Source organism: Silurus meridionalis, chromosome 5, assembly GCF_014805685.1.
Source record: "Silurus meridionalis isolate SWU-2019-XX chromosome 5, ASM1480568v1, whole genome shotgun sequence".
In the NCBI taxonomy this organism is placed as follows: Eukaryota; Metazoa; Chordata; class Actinopteri; order Siluriformes; family Siluridae; genus Silurus; species Silurus meridionalis.
In genome coordinates this window covers 21,242,281-21,264,945 of record NC_060888.1, presented here as the reverse complement: position 1 = coordinate 21,264,945, position 22,665 = coordinate 21,242,281, and the positions used below count along the sequence as shown (strand labels likewise).

Genomic DNA, 22,665 nt, shown 5'->3' with positions numbered 1-22,665 from the left:
GTCATACTAATATTTCAAAGAGTCATGTTTTAGAGTCTAGGAATGGAGTCATCAACACTAATGTTGAACCTTAATCCCTTGCCCTAGTGATATAATTATTTATTAATATACAGGGTCACATTCTATTATTGATAAAATTGCATTTAACTGAATGTATTTAGATGTGAATATAAACCCAAAATAACACACCAGCATGTTTGGGAACAAAAATGGTTTAATTACCATCTTGCCTGAACAAGTCCTCATTAAATCACAGCCTGGAAGAATTACCTAGACAAAATATTCTACATTTTCTGGAGGTTTCCTAAAAGGTTTTAATTATACTACATATTTGTGAAGGGAAAAATAATGTGTGTGGTCCTCACTAGAACAACCAGGGGATAGTTTAATGTATTCATATCGGCAAACATGGCAGGAATGTACAAGGAAAAATAAATCCAAAACAAACAGGTGTAAATTAAACATTATTTGACATAATAAAAGATGTTATAAGCATCTCCTCAATAACAGTAACCTTCATACTATAGTCAACATGGTTGCATTATTTGTAAACCAAGGGTCAATGCTTTTTTTCTTTTTTTGTTCAAAATATCTGAAATATCATTAGAAGTATTCAAGTGCTCTGTAAAACAAAATTGTACAAAACAAGTCTAACAAAAACTTTAAAGAAACCCAAAATGCTTCCACCAAGGCAGTGGTTTCATTCCCCTAAATATAGTCAAGGTTTGTAGGTCTAGCTTGTGCCATCCACTATTAACAATCAGTCTACTATAAAATAAATGAAAATAAGCACAAGTGCTGTATTTTAAACTGGATTGAAATAAATTGGAATTAGCCAAGTGCATCAAACCTGATCTCAATTGCTTTCAATTCCAGCCAAAAGAGAACTGGCTGACCATTATTTACTACAACTTTTTTATTTTTATTTATTTTTTAAAGTTACTTGATTTATGGACATTGGGTTTCCAAATTTTAAAACAGGAATCGTCTACAATTTCACTCATACTTATCCACCAAACTAACCTGAAACACCCTCCTACTCAATCACAATTCACCCCTTTACCCGATTGTGTGTGTGTGTGTGAGTTAACACAGTGTACGAGTTAATAGTAACAAACAAAATGATTGTATTTTTTTTTTTAGTAGTCTTGCATCTCTTGGACAGTCTCAGTGAACCACCCAGTCTTGGTCGCATGGATTAAGTGTTTGGATCCTGCACCCATAACCCCAGGCTCCTGTTCTTCCTAGTGAGTTACTGCAGCAGGATGGTCCAGTCAGCTGCAGCATTCATGCCTGGCTTGCGCAAGGTTAACACCGACATGGCGGCTTCAAACTCAAACTCCACAACAGTGTTTCGGCCTGTTGGACAAATGCGGAATCGATCATGAAATGATAATCTACTACTAAACTGCACACTACATTGCATTCATGTGTGCGTATGTGTAGGGTATTGTAGTTTTTTAATTCAATTGTTTAAAAAAAAATTGCACCCAATTTAATTATCAAGAAAATAAATAAAATTACTAGAACACGTTTCAAATTCAATATCACAGAAATAGAATTTCTGTGATAAATATCTCTAAATTGGAGAAAGATAAATAAACTAAAGCACATCAAAAAATACATACCATCCATTTGAAGAGTAACCTTGTTAGGCTTATTGGTTCCCAGTATGACAATCTTTTCAATCCAAGATTTAGTATTGAACTTGCAATCCAGACACAAATTCCTAAAAAGACAAACTTCTCTTTAGTGAACTCTCAGCATACAGATCATTATTTTGGCAAAGAGAATGGCAGAAAGAGGAAAGCAAGAAGTGTGTAAGGCATACTTGGATGTCAGGGCATTGTTGGAGAATGATAGGCTTCGGTGAACATATTCTTTCTTTGCTTGGAAATCAAAGGTGTGGCTGTCGTCGATGTACAGCTCACCTTCAGCAACTCTCTAAAAACACAAAGGCATGTCAATAGTGACGATTTTTCCTTCTTACAGTCTGTTCATCATTTATACTGAAGACAAATAAAACAATAGGTACATTACCTGTGGACTGAGGGCCACATACAATGTGTAGGGGTCATTCTCCATGCACACTGATGACCTACGAACTCTGACCTTTCTAGGAATGATTGAGCCGCCACGCTGGAACACTGGGATCTAGGCCAAGCACAAGGACAGTTTGCATGGAATCAAAAATTAATCAAGAATTTTTTTTTTATTATTTTATAATATGAAGAGATGCATACAGAGCTCATGGTGACTGGAATGTAGAGGTTCTGAGCACCACTGTGTTTCTGGAATGTGTGGACATCATACCAAACCTGAAGTGAAATAAAAAAACAAGCAGTATATTGTAAGTACTTCGAATACTAGAGGAATCCAGTCCAGGGCTGGTCAAACAATAATTCTTTTCACTGTCACTCTGCTATCTTAAAAGGTTTAGCACTAATATATACATATGCACACCTCCCCAGATCCGGGCAGGTAGGCTGTGACTCCTCGTGCCCCCTCCTCTGTGACGGGGTGGACCAGCAGATCACGACCTGAACCAGACAAACATGTTCACTACTACACTACAACTTACTCACAGTACAGAAAAACCAATAAGTCAAGAATGTGTTTCAAATGATTTCCTGTTTACACTAAACAGTACATCTAAAAATTACTTATAAACGTGTGAACCACTCACCAATCAGAAATTCGTCATCAATGGTGAAAGTTGCTGCATCTTTTGGATACTCAACCCACAGAGGCCTAACACACAGAAGGAGCAAATAAAACAAATGACAAATCCGTCTTAGCAAAAATCAAACCGCTCAATAAAATTATGAGTGAACGTGAGTGAGGTAAGGCTCTGACCTCATGACAGGCTGGCCGGTCCTATACGCATTGTAGAACTGCTGGTACCAGTAGGGCAGAAGAGCATAACGCTGACGGATAGCATCACGGATGAGAGCAGTGTTTTCAGGGCCAAACAGCCAAGGCTCACGCCTGGGAGTGTCCAGGTGCGCGTGTGCACGGAAAAACGGCTGGTAGGCACCGGTCTGGTACCAACGCACCAGCAGCTCAGAGCTAGGAGTCTTAAAGAAGCCACCAACATCAGCTATTGTATAAAAAAAAAAAAAAAAAAAAGGAAGGAGAAAATGTAACCAGGGATTTTCTTATTTGAAGAACTTAACTATTTAGGGAAAATATCAGAAGATCAAAGTAATATTATAAACACCGTCACCAGGTCTGTGGGATTGGGATTTTGAGGAACTGCTGATGCATTTATTTATTTGATGTATTTATTTTTATTCTGACTGCAAACTGGAGTAAAGCTGTTTTATGCAAATAGAAAAAGGCACAGTGAAATATGCATGTATGTGGGCATTGATTATAATAAAAAAAAAAATGATCATAATGAACTAATTAACAAGAAAAATTGGTTCTTTTCATGCTGCTTTGTTCATTAATAAAGAAATCCTAGCAGGAATTCTATAGCATTTAAAATACTAGCATATGCTGAAGGATGGAAAGATTCCACAATAGCATTATAAAATGATAAAGTTTGGGCTAAATATTCAACCATCAATGTCACATGCAGAATCTATAAGCATAAGCTTATTTTACACAATTATTACAAAACAGCATACGTGCATATATACAGATTAGTTTCAGTTTTAATAATGAGGTAGATAAGTAAATAAGTCTGCTAGCATCAACAAAATCAGCTTTATGCTTCTTATTGGATGAAAGGAAACTGAATACATTTAAAAAAGGTAAGATACATACTGAAAGTATTAAATGGCAACATGTAGCATATTTTATTCTTCACTCTTCATTTCTTAAACTTTTTCTGACACAAATTCTATCAATTCACAAAAGTAAACTCTACAAAGTCACAGATAAAAGTTACCTAAATAAAGTAAATTAACCACAAATGTGGGTGGTTTCCATCCCACATCTGTTCCCATTATGTAAAATAAAGCTTGCCATTGTGATGTAGTTTTTCCCACTGGAGGACCGAATTTCAGGCTTCATTAATGGGCAGGTTTCACAGATTCGGCCATAGAATTGGTTTTCTAATGTTACACCGTAATGAAGAATTAAATATGTCACTAAAACTATGTTTGTATTTAAAGCACTGTGTAATAACCTAAACATTAACCAACATGATTAACTAATGTTTTATTTAACAAGTATTGTAAAGATCTGTGGTATTGTGGTGTTAACCGACCTCCACAGAATGAGATGCCCACGAGCCCCAAGCTCAGACACATGGGGATAGAGATCTTCAGGTGATCCCACTCGGCTGCATTATCTCCGGTCCACACAGCACCTGCAAACATACAAACACAAATGAAAAAGTGCACCATGTGCCTTCACTGTTTCTAAAAAGGATTCCCCAGTGTGTCTAGGAGGGGGTTTTCAGTACTAACCATATCTTTGTGATCCAGCAAAGAAGGCTCTGGTGAGAACAAATGGCCTTTCTGTTCCCCCTGACCTCTGGATCAGACCTTCAGCTGTGGCCATATGCTGATCAAAAGAGAAAGAAAGAAGAAAGTAATGGGGAGATTTTTTTTATAGATAAATACGTAAATGTTTAGAAACTGGAGAGAAAGAACAGAAATTGAGATTAACTCTCGCTCACCACATAGAGGCCGTAGATGTTGTGGAGGTCTCTGTGTTCCCAGTTGCCATGTACTGCGTCTTTGTACATGGTGACCTCTGGGCCGTTGAACACGGACGGTTCATTCATATCGTTCCATGTGTGCAGGTTGTTCATTGAACCCTAAGATTTGAGCAGAAAAACAACATTTTAATTATGTTTGAGTGGTAGGTTATGGTGCGTGCCCTATGACTCCCTGAGTAAATTATTTTTATTAAAACAACAGATCAGAACAAGAAAATAAATAACATTTTAATTACAGTGGGAACTACTGCAGAGATATTGTTAGACTAATCAACACCTTCTGACCATTCAGAATGGACTATTAATGGCACTTTGGTAAATAATCAATGACGCAAACTGGAAAGAAAAATACTGCTGCTTTTCAGCTGCAGCTGTTTTTCTGCAAGCCATCATACTCCCTCTACTGGATGAAGTTTGCTTAGGTATTGTAGAAAAAGCAGTATAGTCCTGCACATTATGAAGATTTGTGTAGTTGTTTTGGTTGTAGTTGTTTATGGGGTACCTTCTAAAAAATACTCCCAGTTCATCTAGTATTTTGTTCAGCTATAAGTGTCTAATTGCTATCACACAGGACAATCCAAAACGTATTTTTCTCTTTTTAATTAATGTTTGAAAATGAGCAGGAATCACCCCTTCTAACTGGGGTGGGTGGTAAATAAAAAGAAAAAACTATGATGTAATGTAAAAAAATTGTCTTACCTCATACTGATCAAATGCAAACATACTGGCCCACCAGTCTCTCATGTCTGTTCTAGTAAAATCTGGATAGCCAGAGTTCCCTGTATTGGAGAGTGTGAGGTTATTAAAAAAATAAAAAAATAAATAAAAAATACAAAATATTACTGAGATACACATCGTACAGTAAGTTTAATTATTAGAAACATACAATAATAAAAACAGTATATACAATATTTAGCTGAAATTCTCTAAATGTCGCTCTGACCTGGCCAGCACCATCCCTCGTAGTCTCTGCCATCTTTGTTTTTGACGTAGAAGTTCTTGGCAGTTATCTCGTTATGGACCTTGTAGCTGCTGTCCACCTTAATATGAGGATCTACGATGGCCACCATCTAAAAAAGAACCGTATACATTTTTTATAAATCTGCTGATTTACATAAATGTATGCTCAGCACATTTATGCCATATTTTATCCAATTTATATTCCAGCAGGTCATTTTATATTCAAGAATTATAAAGTTTATATCTCCAATATCAGCAACATACAAATGTGGTTTTAAAAGCCATTCAAAACAGATTCCCATCAAAATCATTTCAACATCTTTGAAATAATGTCCACACATCTCTTCTCAACATGTTTTGTAATTACACGAGGTACAAGCTTGCAAACTGCCAGCGATAAGAAGGAAACTACGATCTGATTGACCTGCCGTCTCTTGTCCATGATCTTCTGCAGCATGTCTTTGGGCTGTGGGAACTTGTGAGGGTCCCAGGTAAAGTAGCGCTTGCCATCAGTGTGCTCGATGTCCAGCCAGATGAAGTCATATGGGATGTCATGCTCATCAAAGCCCTGGTCCACTGCTTTCACATCATCCTGGTCATTGTAATTCCAGCGACACTGGTGGTAGGCCAGAGCAGCCAAAGGAGGGAAGGCCTGGGTGCCTAGTTTATGTATTTTTAGAAATAAAAAAAATGGAAAGCTCAAAATACATTGCACGTTTTAGTCCTTATTCTTCAGGCCTAATAACTACAAAGATTAACAAACATAAAAAGCTTTAAAGCTTTACAGAATGTGTGGTGTGTGTACCTGTAAGTGAGGCGTATTGTGTGAAGACATCAGATGGATTAGGTCCTAACATGATAAAGACATCGATGATGCCACTCTCAGAGATCCAACGCACGTCAGTCTGAGGAATCTCACTTGAGCCCTGAACAAAGTCAAGCATCTTCCCAAACACAGTCTGCAGCAAAATTCAAGAGAAACCACAATGGTTTAAAAAAAAAAAAAAAAGGGTGAATCAACAGCACCCAAGATTTTACTTAAAGAAAAACAATACAAACCACACAACAAATGCAATTTTTTTTAATTGTATAGACTTCAGCATTGGATTCATCACGCATTTAACCTATTTATTATACAATATTAAGAGTACACCACAGGGCCAGTCTGCATCTGTGCAGAAACTCAGCTGTTATACTGTGCAGAAACTCAGCTGCATTCAGAAACACTCAATACCCAGGATGTTTTGAAGATCATGCTCTGCAATGATTTCAAATCAACTGTAATTTTGAATAAGTAAAAAAAATACAAATACAAAAATAAATAAATGATGGTAAGTCATTTAAAATGATTAGCTGATTAAATGTGTTAATGCGAAATAAACTTAATATGGCGTGCTAATAGAATCGCACCACTTATTAAACTTGTTTTTTTAACATTTGACATCACAAGCACAGAATATCACTAAGATACACACAAACACCAATGTCCTTACTTTGCCAGCAGTGTTGGAACTGATGTCCACCCAGGTCTCAGCAGCATTTAACCAGAAGATGCCCATGGTCCTCTGAGCATTATGGGCCAACATGACTGGCACTGATCCGTATAAGGCCATGGGGTTATAAAGCTCATACTGAAACACATCCAGATTGTACAACCTGTACGGGTCTCCATTACTGCAGTGATAAAACAAAGAATAATCATTAATGAATAAAGGATTGTTCATTCTGAGTGTTGAAACAATGCAATAATTATAATAAAACTATACAGAAATCCAGCAGCTCCCCAAGTGTACTCACTCTGTGGTTTTGAGTTTCAGGTTGTCCGCATGCTCTGGTATGCCATATACATGCTCCACTCCAGGCAAGGAGAAGTCTAAACTAATCGATGTAGGCCCTGGGGAAGGGAGAGGTTTCTACTCAAACAAGTTTTTTTGCACAATTAAAAACATTGTTCTTAAATGTGAACACTCCTGGATGACTCGGATGACTCAAATGAAATGTAACCTCTGTATTTGAGCAGAACACACGGGGGAAACCATTTATGGCCTAATAGTCAAAAATATATAAATATATATATTTTTTTTTTGCATATCAAACTGTGCTAACACACCATTGGGTTTACTGTCTGTGTGTGACTTAAAAGTCTCCTCCCACAAGCCATCTTCTTTGTCTTCTTTGTCTTTCCCTTCATCTTCTGCCTGTAGCCCAAATGCACAAGGACAAAGGGGGTTAAACTACAAGTTCAAAGCTTTTATTCAGCAACAAACAAAAAACATTAATTTCCAGTAAGCAATTTTTTACACATACCTTTACCTTTTCTTCTTCATTGTCCTGCTCCTCAGCTCCTTCAACATTCTCTTTCACTTCTGCACTTTCAGGGTCTGCTTGACTGTGATGCATGCATGCACACACACACACACACACACACACACACACACACACACACACACACAAAGAGCAAAGGTAATTTAATTACTGTAACAACATTATAATTTACTGCAGCATATAAACAGTCTTCAGAAACAGGAAGCAGCTTATGGACATGTTTCTTTTCTTAGATCTGTACGACACGTCACAGTAACAGTGTAGATGCTTTTTCCATTCTGCTGAACACTAAACAATGTTCAATGCACATCGAGCTTCCTATAACTGCAGTCACAGGAAGCTCGGCGTGCTCATTTCGCTTTACAAGTACACCTACATGACTAACAGTTCTCATACAGGCAAGAAAAAAATAGTGGCTTCAGTAAAAAAATAATAATAAAATTAAAAAGCATTGCTCCATGTCTCCGAAGCTAAAGATGGTACTTTACACAACCAAGAAATGTCCGCTATATTTCGTAATGACCTTGTTTTTACTATAAGACAAATGTTACAGATATCAAATCAAACTGCACACACTGTGTTCTCTTCCCTTTTTCCTCCCACACTGCATAGAGAACAAGCATAACTTGATCCAAAGATCTACAGCCCTCAGAGAACAGGACCATGGTTCAAACAAACATCAGATGAGACGCAAGAACATAAATGGTAGGCTCACGTGTCTTTCCGCAGCCTCAGGTGCTCAAAAGCGAGCAGGCCACGGGAGTTAAGCGATAGCAGCAATTCAGGCCCCTCCATGATGTCAAGCCTGAAGGGGCGAGCACTAACTATCAACCTCTGGCTCTCAGCTCCCAGAGACAAAACCACACCGTTATCATCCTTAGACAGCACGGAGAGACTAAAACAAACAAAAACACAACAGGCATCAGACTGCAAAGAAATGACGTATATTGCTTTACAGAAGTCTCTGCGATGATCAATGAAACTCACGGCTCAGTCGGTGGCTCCCCTACCAGCACATCTGGAACCTCAAATCGAGGCTTCAGGGGTTTCAGCTCATTTATTTTTACACGAGTGATGTTCCCCTGCAGCCTATAGAGCTCCAAAAGCAAGTGCACCTGCCACCAGAGACAGTTACAGGCAAACAGTTTAAACAATTGCCAGAAAGACACCATACTGGTTCACATCAGAAAATAGAACGGATGGCGTTTGTTCCAATAATCACCTTGTTATTGTCATTGATGAGTTGTAACGTGAGTCTGGAGTCACTGAGCTCCAGAGTGTCCAGTAAAGCTCGGTATGGAGACTGACCAGGCTTCATGGCTCTCTGGCGCCTGGGAACAGAGAACACAAAGCTTGTGTTGATGTTTTGAAATGCACAGTAACGTAAAGTGTATAAGGACTGTTTCGATATATGCTACACAAGCATACAGACAAATTAACAGTAGTGCATAAAGAACAATGATGTTAAATGTGAAAACTGATTACACCAGTGGCCATCACTTACTTGCAGAAGGCACTCTGATCACAAGTTTTGAAGTTCCCCCGATCCACAGCCCAGGTGCTGCCTAGAAGCAAGAAGAAGCAGATCCCAAGCAGGAGCCCCATTCTAAAAAAAATTTAAATAAAAAAATGGGAGAAAGTAAGAAAACATGCCATTGTTCATACAAATAGTTTCAATAATTAAAAAAAATAAAATAAAAAATTTAATGCACATTCTGCCATCAACATCTTCATTATCATGTTTAATTTGTTTCAGTACTTTCACAGCTACTGCACCTATGGCTTACACAGTATGACTTATATAATATCAACATTGTGATAAATGCTGTAACTACACTTTTCAAAGATACAGTAGACATTGCAATCTCAGCATAAAAAACAATAATAAAAAATGTTTCCCCTATTGTACTGAAGCTGTATGTGTATTAGAAAAATTCTCATTTGTCTTATTTATGGACATTACTGCAAACCAGACTTAATTTTATTTGTAGTGATTTTGGCAATGCACAATGTCCCAAAAGGGCTTTACAGAAGTAAACAGATTCCAAATACATGTATAAATGCATCCTAATAAATGAGTGACAACAGAGGCAAGAAAAAAAACTTCCTGAGATGAAATGAGGAAGGAAGGAATTAAACCCATCCTCATCTGGATCACACCAAATGTCCATTCATGGTAGTTTTCTCATTGTTCAATGAAACTCCTTCTCATCTTTCCCTGGGTTTTTAAATTCAATGCTACTGTTTCGAAGTTTCTAAGCAAACCTATACCCTGGGATGGCCATTGTGCATTTCAAAACTGCCCTGAGTTGTGATATGATACACCTAAGGGTAGATGTTATGACAAAAGTAACTGTAATTGATATTATCCCCAATTAAGCAGATTATATTCCTCTTTTTTTTTTTTTTTTTTGGCAGGATAAAAAAATGATTTAATCCATTATTCGGGTAAAATAAGGAAGTGGATCTGCATGTTGAGGAGTTTAGCTTCTCATTTGAACTGAACTATTATTCAAGCACACTTCTTAATCAAAATGGCTTCTCGTTCCCAAGTTCAAGTTCCCTTGTGTAAACCCTGGGTATGAGGAGGAGCCTTGTAAACTCATGTCATGTATTTGATAGAATCTGACATTTGTGCTACACGTGTCTACTTGGTAATAAAAATATACTAGAAACACTTTCGAGTGAAATATGACACACACAAAGACTTTTCTTCATTAGAATTGCCTGCTGAAGCCCAAACACAAAGCACAAAGAATCCGATATTAACATGCAAATAGCTCTTTAGCCGTTATAAGCAGGTGCACCTGCTGCTGGGATGGCGAAAACAAAATCCTGATCATTTGATCCTCATAGATTTCTCATATTCATTTGAGATCAGTTCAGCTTCCGGTGCTAGCTTCAGATAACAGCATCACGGACAATTCAATTCAATCCCATCCCATCCAAGCTTCACGCCATTAGCACCGAAAGTTGCTGTTGAAAAGACTTAGGAGAACCGTGTATATTTAATTATACCTGATTTAAAACGGCTTCGTCGATAAATACAGAAAACGGGCTACGGTAGTACTATTACTAGCATGCAGCTAGCTATAGCTAATACCATTGCTAGCAAATCCCAAAGCCACGCATTCATCCGGCTTCCTCGTTTAATACCTGATCTGTAAATGTCTTCATATAACACGCATCAAGAGTAGAGGGAGGGCGTGAGGTGGTGTCGACGTGAGTGCAGAAAGAACACCGAGAGATAGAGAGAAAGAGATATGCAACGGAAAGCAAATAATGAACGATGACCAATCTTTAATTTACCTTTCAATGAAGGCAGCCGCCATCTTGGCTTGAACCGGATTAGTCCCGCCCACTGGCGCGCGGCTCCTTCGATCAAAGCGAGAAAGGCTGGTCGTTATGGAAACTGACGTGCGCGGCGTTGATAAGTACGTGGACGCGCATAATTGGCGGCACTCATTTCAATACGGCTGCAAATGTAAATCACGATTTGAGCAAATATATTTGCTGTGAACCCAATTTAATTCAGTTTCATTTGCATTCGCTGCCGTTTTGCAGAGATATAGAGGTTATAAACGTATATTTTATTTGTTAGTGCCTCTCAGTTTCCCTCTAATAAGAAAACCAGTGGTGACAATAAAAAAAATTCCCTGGGGGGGTATAAGGCAGAAACCTTGAGAGGAGCCACACTCATAAGGGAACCATCCTAAACAAGTTAACATGCCCATTTTTTATAGCATCCTTGGGTTTATTATTCGTTTATACTGATCAGATCAATCATGGTTCTTGAGTTTAACCTTCCACACTGTTGTTCAGGCAGACCCTCTCAGCTGCCCTGGATGGTCTGAAGTCGAAGAGAACACCATCCAGCGAAAAGGAGTCAGGATAAATCAGGTATTATAGATGTTGAGTGCTGTTCAGTGATGGGAGCTTAAATGCAAAACTTCATGCAAACATTTCAAATGCATTTTCAAAGTTCTTGAGTTGCTCAGGAACTTCATGGACCTTTAGGCTGTTCATGTGCAACCATCCTCTGGTGCACAGAGTGGTCTTCAACGAAAACATTTCTGTCACAGTTTACAAACATATCATGCATTTCCTGTGAACTGCATTGTTCACATTTGGAGCGATTGTGACTCAAAACAGAATTTGAAAAAAAATTTATTTCTCCCCCCTTAAAGAATGGGGAACGTTAAAAAGAACAAGATTCAAAGAGCATGTAAGGTGTTATATACATATTATTCGATTTTGAAACAAGAGTCGATCCATAACCTATTACTACAAAAACCATTCAACAATGAAAAATATTAAACAAAAATATCCACAAGACGTTTGTTTTTGTTTGGTTTTTACAATTATAAAGAATGCATTTCTCCTCCCATTCACTTATCTCACACTTTTTAATCTGATAGGGCCGAAGCAAACAAAAAAAATATTTATATAAGCTGATCAACTGAACGTTCCACTCAATTCATAGTTAATATAAATGTAGAAATTAATAAATTCAGAGATAAACACTGGTTAATACTAAGGAAATTGTATGGCAAATAGAAAATCAGTGCTCTGATACATCAATAATCTTGTTGAAATTCCTATATCTGAAACCTCCAACACAAGTGTCCAAGTCGGTCAATGTTCTTGTGAAGGACACTGTGGATTGGTGCGATGTAACGTGCCACATCTCCGTCCCGAGTGAAATCTCTGAAAAACATTCCTTTCTCTGCAATAAAAGTAAATTTCTGCGGCATCGGGCTGTTCCCACGCATGTACTCCCACACACCCAACAGCAAAAGTCTAACCTCGAATGGGGTGAGTTGAGGAAAGACCTCATGAATGTTACTTAGCACTGGTGGCAAAAGCTGACCTTCTCCCATACAAGAAACTAGCAAGCAAGATGCTTGTAGATGCCAAGGGGAATCAGTCACTGAAGGCTCTCTTGAAGCCTCCCAGTGAGCCAACAGGGTGGCCAAAAGACCTCTCAACACAGCAGAGCAATAGCAGAGAGCTGGACGTCCAGCTGCCACCACTCGTAGTAAGTGGAACAGCACAGGATTGGCTTCAAAACTTCGGCGGACGTGGATGTCTCGTTCAACAGTGGTCTTTGCATGTTCTTCAGGGGGCCAGGGCAGTTCTCCATTAGCTACATCTGGGCAAACGTTCTCCACCAGAGTTACTGCAATAACCTTGGCAGCTTCTGCATTGATCGGGGAGGGCTCATCCAAAACGGATTCACCAGCTGGATGGTAGCGGGCATTTCCAGAGCCATTACTGCTGCTTCCTCCTCCACCCGAGCTGCAGCACTGCACTGTGACGGCAAGCAAAGTCTGAATGTTCTGGTTGACCTTATCGGAGTCTGATTGTATAGGAAAGTGAGGAGGTTTCAGACCCTTTCCTATCACCCCCGCATGGAATACAGACCACACACTACCAGCGAAGTTGACAGTTGTGCCAAATTTACAGTTGATGTCCAGTAGTGAAGCACCCAAGTCTGGAACTTGAGTTGGTGCGAGAGCACCTTCTTCATCGGCAGAATCTTTCTCGCCTCCAAACAGATCTCGGTTGCCCTTATGCAGCGCCCCTTCCACAAGCTGCTGCAGGACGATTTTAAGTGTCAGAGACGAGTAACCTGCCAGATGAGAGAGCAAGCGCATAGAGTAACCGACTGCCTCTCCACCACCCTGACCTCCAACCTTCAGCCCCTCCCCTCTTTGTCGCAGAGCTATGAAGAAATGTGCCACCGCTGCCCTTGATATAAGCAGCAGATGCGCCGGGGTGCAAGCTTTAGGTAGCTGGCTGCAGGACAAAAGGCGAGCAGCTGCTCTAGAAACCATGGTGTCACCGTGAAGGAGCAGTGGACAGAAATCCTGGAGATGGCTGGAAACTGCAGCTCCGACCTGAGCTGCCATTGATGAGTGTGTTGAAACTCCAGATGTAGCACTGCCTGCTTTGCAGTCTTCTTCCTGGCTCTGAACTGCTGTAGCCAGGTTGTTCAAAAGCTGTGCTAACTCTCTACTGTTTAAGTTCTGGGTGTGGATCTGAGCAACACAGCGTGCCACAGCTGCTGGAAGCAGTCCCGGGATGCAGGATGAAAGAGGGGAGTGGAGTTGTGAGGCCAATGCCAGCTCCTCTGGGTTCCTGGCTTGTGTGAGCAGCTGGCACAAGGCTTCCGTAGCCACACTAGGACCACCATAAACAGACAGAAGACACAGCAGCTGATGCAGCCAGAGATGCCTTTTTCTTTCCAGTCGGAGTGTCTCAGCACATAGCTCACCAACATGGGCCTGTAGCTCCTCGAGAAACGGGATCACACGTGACCCTGCACATGTGGAGGTCGACTGCGGGTATGGTTCTTCACCATCAGGTCTGTTGTACACAAGTTTGTTGAGATGCAGAAGTAGCGTCTGAAGTAGACGATCGCAAGCTTCACGTACACCGTCATGCGGCGAGGGTGTGGGACCCGAAATAATAACAGAGGCTGGTGTGGCAGTGTCTGCAAGAAAGCGCAATACCCGCGCTCCACCTGAAGGGCTCTGACTGATCAGGTGTACTGTTAAGCCCAACATGTTCTCGAGCTCTTCTCGAGGCAAGCCCTGGAACTGAGCATGCAGCAGAAGTAGCACCGGAGGACGGAGAAACTCGACCAGTTCAACTGACACGGCGCCGAGTAGAGTTGGTGAGAGAGCAGCTAACTGAAGCAGGAAAGGTACAGTAGCCCTGCGGAGATGAGGCGAGTTCTCCCACCATGCAGTCCCTGAAGACGGAGTTGGGCTTTGAGGTGAGGGGGACAAGCTATCCTGGAACATCCTGAGAAGCTCTCTCTTAATGCTGTCCAAATGCCTGGAGGTTAAATGCCCAAGGATGCCCACCACAGAGCCTATTTTTGGCACCCTGCTGCTTTTTTCCATTGCTTGCATCTGGCTGGATTTTTCACCTGAAGCGTATCCATGTGCATAAAAGTCCTTGAGTCCACAGGCGAGCACCCTGCTGATGATGGTGCCAGGGAAAGCAGAGCCAATATGGGCAACCACCCAGTCAAAATGAGGCGAGTGCTGTACAGATGTGTCCAACAGCGCGTCCACACAGGCATCAGGACACCAGGACAGCATTGCAGCCAGACACTGAGAGTAACACTCCATGAGCGAGCGAGTGGCTGCACATGACATCCACAGCTGCAAAAGTTCATTCAGGCTAGATGAGTGAGGAGCTGCTCTTCTCCCTGCGTGCTTGCTGCTCAGCTGGCCGAGCAGATCCACTGCCCAGGAAGACACCAGCGGAGCCCATGCTTTAGGGTTGAGTCGAATAAACTCAAGCAGGACCGCATGAATCTCTTTAACCACGTCCTCCAGATTGGAAACGCTGGTGTTGGTCCCTGTAGTGGTACTGTTATTGCCACCGTCACTCTCAGCCTCCAGGTCTTGAAAAAAGGACACCACGTATTCATCATAAACACCTCGCAGGTGCTCAAGGACTGCCCCTCGGCACGCCGGGACAGTGCGGAGGAGACGCACGGCACACCGGGCATGATCACGGACACTCAGTTTACGCCCTTGTGTCTGGTCAACACCACTGATGAATGCTTTAATTTCCAAAGAGAGGTCCTGGGGACTGTAAAAAGGACAAATTAGGACATTGTCAAATATTATTATACTACTTTATGGACTAAACTACGTGGAAAGCCCAGGTTATAAAACACACAAGAATTTGAAAGGAAACTGGAGAAAAAGGTAAACAATAGGACATTATAAAGCCAAGCTCTGTAGCATCTATATTACTAATTTATCATCTAATGCATGTGTTTATTCATCGGCTATTCGAATGTTTTCACGCCGAAAACGTGCCAATGTGCAAAGCATGTGTGCAGGCAGAGTGTAGTGGCTCCCACCTGTAGTTATTCTGAGTGTGGCACTGAGAAGTCTGCATCGCTGACAAGCTGTTTCCATCAAACATGGCGCACATCGTTCACGAGCTCAACCCAAACACAGCATGTACAATTACCCGGGTAGGAACTGACCGGACCGAAAGGATTAATCGTGTAATTATAACACCGGTTTATTCGTAATAACCGCTTTAATAAATGATAGAGAGCGTACATCAAAAAGCGGAAGTACATGCCCTCTTTCTCACTGGTGGTAGACCATGTTTCGCTTCCAGCTCACTGCTGCCCTCTGCTGGCCCGGAGTGTGTACGTACGTACGTATGTGTATAGATTAGGATGGATGGATGGATGGATGGATGGATGGATAGATAGATAGATAGATAGATAGATAGATAGATAGATAGATAGATAGATAGAAATCTTCTTCTTCTCCTGGCTGGGTCACCACAGTGGTACCCCTCTGTCTTCTACATCTGCCTCTTTCAACCCCCAACTACCTGCATGTCTTCCTTCACCACATCCATAAACTTCCTCTTTGGTCTTCCTCTTTTCCTCCTTCTTGGTAGCTCCATCCTCAGCATTCTCCTACCGATATACCCCACGTCCCTCCTCTACACATGTCCAAACCATCTCAATCAGATCTCTCTCATTTATTCATATCTTTATAAATAAATAAAATAAATTATTCTACCCTTACTATTTACTAATAAGTTATAATTTGTTGGTTATTTCACAATTTGAGCTGCAAGAAAAAGGAGTGTAAGAGTGAAAGCCACCCTGCAAATGTGTCTGATCAGGAGTCATTGCTTCCACCTGTATTGAATCTCCTCCTGTGTGTATTTAAGTTCCCTCCATCTCCAGCCTCTTCTGGATTTGTCCTGGATAAGGGCTTGTTTGAGTTTGTTTATGCCTTTGCGCAGCCATTTCCTGTGGAGTAAGTTTCTACAGTCATTTTAAAAAAATATTTTTTCCTTTCTGACATGTTGATCTACTTTTGTGTTTGATTTTTTTTGCAGATCTGAGTTTGTGGATTTTAAATTAGTTTTCCATTTTTGCGTCTGTTTCTGCACTTGGGTTCACACACTTCCATGTCACAGATTGCTAGAGCTCCCACCACTTCTGCAGTCCACCCCAGTTTAAGCTGTAACCCTTAAACTTTAAGATTTAAAAAAAAAAAACTAAATTATTTAACCTTATGGAAACATACACACTAGAGTTTTTTTTTTTGTTTGTTTTGTTAAATGGTTAATTTCTGTCCTCATCTGAATATTTTATTATGCAGAACTATGGGGATTTTTTTCCTGCTTGTCTGTTTGTTCGTTTCTGTTTTTGCCATACTGCTGAAATAACAAATCTCAATGTCATAGTTATGAATGACTTAAGGGGAGGATACATAAACAAAGCATTTCGGTTTCCAAATAGCTCTAGTGTTTCTCGTTATAAATTTTATCAGGGTGTCATGGTGCATTGTTAACAAACCATCAACAAACTACTAAGCACCTGCAGCTGAACACATTGTGGTGTGGGTCATGTGGACTGTTCACATAAACACACTGAGAATGTTTAGGAACAGTTTCTGTAGAGCATCTGAATTAATCCTTTTTGTAAAATGATCAAAATATTGAAATACGTTTCTTCTAGATGGACAAAACCAAACCCTGATTCATGTCCTTTTATAACAACACATGTACAGTGTGTATATTTATCCTGATCAGGCAAAATAATTCACCATATGTTCCTCTCTGAACATGTGATTCTTACCATGGACTCAAGACTTGTAAATAATTTAAATGACCTGTGAATAATTTACATAGCAATTTTACGACAGCTTGAAGGATTTTCCATTCCGAATATACAGAATATCAACATGGAAGCAAGTCTAGTGGAAAAATTACATCAGGCAACTGAAAATCTAAAATAGCTACACAATAATGAATAAATAAACGCTACCAAGCAGTAAGTAATGTAGTTATTAGTTGTACCTATTGCCTATAGTTGTCCAGATTTGTATAGACTAACTGTTCAATGAACAGCACATTGTGTAGCCCTTGATGTCACGTGCATTTCCTCTGTGGTTACAGCCTATGAGCATGACTTGATTATTTCAATCCTAATCTATTACAATCCTAACCCTAATAGCAGTGTCTATTAGCATAATGATTTCCTTCCTTGTCCTTTAATCTGTGTCCATGACTTAAAGATCGCATTCCTTGTCCTGTAAGTCCTGTCCATGAATTAACTTTCATGAAATGTCTTTGAAGCTGTGTCCATGACTTAAATATCATATTCCTTTTCCTCCAGCTGTGTCTATGACTTATCTCATTGCTTGTCCTTTAACACGTGTCCATGACATAATAATCTCATTATTTGTCCATGAATTAACTACTCACGCCCTTGTCCTTGAAGCTGTTTCGAGATAAAGAACAAGGCATGAGATAGAGAGGTTGTTGTGCCCCCCCAGATAGGTTGTTTTGCCCCCCCCGAGAGGCTGTTGTGCCCCCCCAAAGTTGTTGTCGTGCCCCTACCCAATTTTGAATTCATTTAATATGTATCAAGAATCATTTAAATAGATTGAACATCAAACGTATCATTTTAATGCAATAAAAATTAGAAACTACTTTTTTTTTTTTTTTTTTTTTTTTTTTTTCATGAAAATGAATCTCTGATCGGTTGCGTTGCGGCGTCTTGATGTTACTCACGTGTTGTTTTTTTCACAGCATTTTAAGAATCGTGTATAATATGAATATTAGAAAATGGTTCATCGGGTCTGAACATTATTATTATTATTATTATTATTATTATTATTATTATTATTAGCGAGTTATTATTGCTGATTGTGTGCCCACTATTAAGCTGGTCTGGAGCCGGAGCGCCTCTGCTTAATTATGCGACAGTGGGATCCCGTTCCCACGTCTCTGTCACCAGGGTGTGTGGAAATCTGCCCTCGTGGCTTGAAGGATGAGCAAATAGTTTGCGCAACATTAAGTGCGACGGCACAGCGCCTGTGGTTTAACACATCCCGGGTCTGAGTTCTCATCAATCACTCAATTTCAGCTGCACCTGCAGACTGGAGATGATTGGGTGTATTGTAATGTACAGCTTCTCTCAGGGAAATGGTGTAGCGACCGCTTTAAATGCATGACTCCGTTTTTTCACCACCAGTCAGATGATCACTGATCTTTAAAAAGCGCATCTCCTCTGCCGCTCGCGCACAAAAACAGTCTGGTGTCGTGGCGTCGTGGTAAAGGATTTAAACACACATTTAATCTGTTTCGGATCGAAAGATTTTCGTCAAAATGCAACAATTTGTGTTGTAGTTGTCATTTTGTCTTCTAATACTTTGTCCAATAACTAAGTCATTTTACATGCATTTACTACTGCCTTATGTATTGTAGCATATTGTTTATTATATATGTTTTTGTTTTCTTTAGCATATATTTATTAAATGTTATTAATATTATTTTGTACTGTAGTTTGCAGGTTTCTCTGATGTAATACGACCCTTTGCTTCTCCAACATCTCAGTGAGCTGAAAGGAAACCGAAAGCATTCATCTTCATCTAGACTGCAGTCTGCAACACCATGGATAAGGTTGGTGCACTTACATGTCAAATAAGTTTTTTTAAATAAAAATAATTATTATAATAATGATGTGATCACTGTAACGTTCACATTATGATTATTATAACACTTTTCTGACTTAATAACGTTCAACTAAATGCCCTGAATGTTGAATTGAAATTGTTTGAATTTTCTCTTTTTTTTTTTTTTGAGAAGAAACCACAGCTGGGGGACTTGATAGAAATCTATCGTGGGACATACCAGCACTGGGGCATTTATGTTGGAAATGGATACATCATTCACTTGGCACCACCCTGTAAGTGAACTGAGACACGAATGGTGCATATTTATGAAAAATATTTCCTCACACCTTTAGAAAATCTATAAAAAACTTGTACATGTAAACCAATAATGTAATGTATACCTGCATTTTATGGGAGATGAAAAACTTTCTCCAGCATTAAAAAAGTGTCCCTGTATCTGTAAAGGCTCTGTTGCTCCCAGTCTTTGTTAATCGAAGAAAAATGAAGTGTTGCAACTGTGTTTCCAGGGGAAAGTAACAAGCGTCTGATAAGTGTTAAAGTTGTCAAAGGACTGCATGATTCATTTGTATGTTCGATAATAATGCATCGTGTTTATCTGTACATTAAAATTAAACGCAGGTTGTACACGATGCACTTCATGTGGTGAGGACGACTTACTTTAGTTCCTCAGCTCTGTGTCCTGTATGTAGCTTTATGTTGTGTGATGTGGCTCTATGTTTTATGTAGCACCAGGTTCCTGGAGAAACGTTGTCTCATTTCACTGTGTACTGTGTCAGATATATATGGTTGAAATGATAATAAAAGATCCTTGACTTGACTTGAAAAGAATCACATTGGGTCATGGCACTACAGCATTTAAGTGTTTAAAGAGAATAAGGATTTGATTCAAGAAGGCAGTTATAATGAAGCAGTAGTGATTAGTGGAAAGAAATGAAACAGTTACAGACGGAATGATTTGCTTTTATTAAATAATTTCAGTATATTTAGCATAACTGGATAATTGAAAGTACAATATTGCTTTAAATTTATGATAGTTTATATAGAACGCTGTGGGCAAAGTGTTTCTTTTTGTGCTGTAGCATAAAACAGACTCCAGAGATACTACACTTTGCATGCACTCATGATCATATCAAACTGCCATTTTTGTTTATTGTTGAGGTTTATCTCAAACAAAGCTAGAATATTAGCTAGCCAGGTCATACTGACTTGTCAATTATAACTATTTTGTACAAAAATAGGTCTGTATGTGCCGGTCGTTTATGCGAGATGTCATTATAGTTAGCATAGCCGTGGTATTTTGGTGTTTCAGCATTCACAGTGAATGTAAAGTGGTTCATTGGTGCGGCTTTACAGGGAGGAAAAAATCCCAGGGACTGTATTTGAATTTTATTCAGTACATCTGAGGATAACTTTAGCTACAAGTCATACACTTTTCATACACGGAAGAGTTTTGGTTTATTTCCTTCAAGATGCTAGAGGTCATAATCGACAGCACTGGTAACAATAATATCCAACTCACTGTCCCTGAGACATGTAGACACATTTTGAGAAGCATTCTGGCATCAACTTGGTTTGTCATTTAAAATTCAGACAAATTGGAAAATTGTACTCAAAGTAGTGATTTACTTCAGTATTTCATTTCAAATGTTCGTTTTTTTGGTTGTCGTCCATCACAGACAGTTAAAATAACACATTTCCCTTCATCCAGGTCACTAAATTGTCTATTATTCTAGTAAAAATGTGAGGGCAACTGACTGTCATATTGAAGAGGTTTTTATTGCACATCCCAGGGATTTTATAAAATTTCTGTACTCACCTTAGAATTGTCATTCAGTACTATACTGGATTTTCATATTGTTGACAGTTCATTAGTGTTTGTGTTTACACAATAGCTGAGCACGCCCAAGCCGGTGCCTATAGCATGATGTCTGTGCTGTGCGATAAGGCATTGGTGAAGAAGGAGCTGCTCGAGGTTGTGGCTGGTGACGACAAGTACATCATTAACAACCTACTGGATGACGAATATGAACCACGTCCTGTTTATGACATCCTCCAGGAAGCAAAAAGCCTTCTGGGAGAGCAGCAGAACTACTGCGTGTTCAGGGACAATTGCGAGCACTTTGTAACAAATTTAAGATACGGGAAGCCAGAATCTCGGCAGGTACGTGATCAGTTGGTACTTAGGTTTGGGGTCACATTTGTTTAAGTAAGGTAAAGTGACCTTATAAAAAAAAAGAAATTATATATATATATAAATAAAAGAAGCTGCCATGATTATCTGAACTTGGATAATTGCCCTTTGTGATGTCTGTGGTACTTGCAGGTGCGGAGAGCTGTGAACATTGGGATAGGCCTGGGTGTAGCCACATTAGTTGTTGCAGGAGCTGCCGCATTTATTTCTAGCTTGGGCAACAAAGAGAAGAAGCGTACCCAATGAAACACCAGCAGGTCTACAGGATTGACTGAAAATCCCTATGCATTGATTTATTCCATATCAATCTACTGTGCATTTTTATATATTTTTTCTTGATGACTGCTACTCCATAAAAACTATTTAAGCCAAAATCAATTATACTATATTATGCAAAAATAATTATTAAAATCCCTTTAAAGGAAAAATATAAGATATGGTATAAAACAACTAAAACTGGCACCATAATTTAACAGTGTGACGTGTGGCCAAAGCTTTATTAACCTGTAAGAAATGTGTCCACCATTAGAAGTATAGAAACCTTTTTTTAACAACTGTCATGATTAACTTTACATTCAGTTGCAACTAACATACAATGTGTATTTGTGCTCGGTCTAAATAAAGTATATGTTTAATTATACGGCTGGTGAATTGACAATTTTGGATGAATTTTATATTTATTTACATTGTGAAGATTCCTAGAAGATTTTCTGCTTCAGGAGGCTCCACAACCAAAAAAATATATAAACATTTTATTTGCTGCCAAACATCTGTGCTAATTATAGGAATAAAACATGCTCTTATTTATAAAAAAAAAAAATGAAATAAAATAACACACCCCCATTCTCTTTAAACCGGAATTGCTATGCTACTGGTTTTATTTAAAGACTTTATAAATAAACACACCACTCCTGTATTTTGGGTGTTTCTTTGAAAAATGGAATCCAGCTCAGCCGGCTCAGCCAATTTATTAAAACCTTTTTTGTTAATGCTTAATAAAAGGTTGTAGCTTAGTAGTTAAGCCTTTGGAT

General features: G+C 39.4%; 3 protein-coding genes across 7 annotated transcripts; 1 reads left to right on the top strand and 2 right to left on the bottom strand.

Moving 5' to 3' along the window:
* Positions 1 to 196: 196 nt before the first annotated feature.
* On the bottom strand, positions 197 to 11,396 carry ganabb (glucosidase II alpha subunit b). 4 transcript variants are annotated; one of them, XM_046849570.1, is made up of 24 exons: positions 11,267 to 11,396; positions 9,462 to 9,563; positions 9,180 to 9,288; positions 8,945 to 9,072; positions 8,673 to 8,852; positions 7,940 to 8,021; positions 7,743 to 7,830; positions 7,430 to 7,526; positions 7,126 to 7,306; positions 6,438 to 6,591; positions 6,057 to 6,292; positions 5,616 to 5,742; positions 5,372 to 5,451; positions 4,631 to 4,771; positions 4,419 to 4,515; positions 4,217 to 4,318; positions 2,857 to 3,100; positions 2,687 to 2,751; positions 2,464 to 2,540; positions 2,244 to 2,318; positions 2,041 to 2,154; positions 1,832 to 1,944; positions 1,629 to 1,729; positions 197 to 1,359 (listed from the first exon to the last, which is right to left on the bottom strand). In XM_046849570.1, the coding sequence occupies exons 1-24, from the start codon at positions 11,287 to 11,289 to the stop codon at positions 1,253 to 1,255; spliced, it is 2,823 nt and encodes a 940-aa protein (XP_046705526.1). In that variant the 5' UTR covers positions 11,290 to 11,396; the 3' UTR covers positions 197 to 1,252. The 4 variants fall into 4 exon arrangements, with proteins under 4 accessions (XP_046705526.1, XP_046705527.1, XP_046705528.1 ...); XM_046849571.1 differs by having other exon boundaries at positions 7,946 to 8,021; XM_046849572.1 differs by lacking the exon at positions 11,267 to 11,396 and adding an exon at positions 11,114 to 11,260.
* A 712-nt stretch (positions 11,397 to 12,108) lies between these two features.
* ints5 (integrator complex subunit 5) lies at positions 12,109 to 16,144 on the bottom strand. Its single transcript, XM_046849569.1, has 2 exons — positions 15,846 to 16,144; positions 12,109 to 15,568 (listed from the first exon to the last, which is right to left on the bottom strand). The coding sequence occupies exons 1-2, from the start codon at positions 15,917 to 15,919 to the stop codon at positions 12,556 to 12,558; spliced, it is 3,087 nt and encodes a 1,028-aa protein (XP_046705525.1). The 5' UTR covers positions 15,920 to 16,144; the 3' UTR covers positions 12,109 to 12,555.
* A 514-nt stretch (positions 16,145 to 16,658) lies between these two features.
* On the top strand, positions 16,659 to 22,274 carry LOC124386005 (phospholipase A and acyltransferase 3-like). Of its 2 annotated transcripts, none has more exons than XM_046849584.1 (5): positions 16,659 to 16,773; positions 19,313 to 19,429; positions 19,616 to 19,715; positions 21,336 to 21,604; positions 21,767 to 22,274. In XM_046849584.1, the coding sequence occupies exons 2-5, from the start codon at positions 19,421 to 19,423 to the stop codon at positions 21,878 to 21,880; spliced, it is 492 nt and encodes a 163-aa protein (XP_046705540.1). In that variant the 5' UTR covers positions 16,659 to 16,773; positions 19,313 to 19,420; the 3' UTR covers positions 21,881 to 22,274. The 2 variants fall into 2 exon arrangements, with proteins under 2 accessions (XP_046705540.1, XP_046705538.1); XM_046849582.1 differs by lacking the exon at positions 16,659 to 16,773 and adding an exon at positions 18,929 to 19,080.
* The last annotated feature ends 391 nt before the right edge of the window (positions 22,275 to 22,665 follow it).

Bases quoted from the DNA above. Each gene is read 5' to 3' on its own strand.
- ganabb (XM_046849570.1), bottom strand. From the start codon at position 11,289: ATGGCGGCTGCCTTCATTGAAAG. The intron at 5,743-6,056 runs GTCAATCAGATC...GTTCTTTTTTAG, and splicing joins TCATGGACAAGAGACGGCAG to ATGGTGGCCATCGTAGATCC. The intron at 1,945-2,040 runs GTAATGTACCTA...TTGTGTTTTTAG, and splicing joins ATGTGGCCCTCAGTCCACAG to AGAGTTGCTGAAGGTGAGCT.
- ints5 (XM_046849569.1), bottom strand. From the start codon at position 15,919: ATGTGCGCCATGTTTGATGGAAACAGCTTGTCAGCGATGCAGACTTCT. The intron at 15,569-15,845 runs GTGGGAGCCACT...TCCTTTTTACAG, and splicing joins CACACTCAGAATAACTACAG to TCCCCAGGACCTCTCTTTGG.
- LOC124386005 (XM_046849584.1), top strand. The intron at 19,716-21,335 runs GTAAGTGAACTG...TTTACACAATAG, and splicing joins CATTCACTTGGCACCACCCT to CTGAGCACGCCCAAGCCGGT. The intron at 21,605-21,766 runs GTACGTGATCAG...TGGTACTTGCAG, and splicing joins GGAAGCCAGAATCTCGGCAG to GTGCGGAGAGCTGTGAACAT.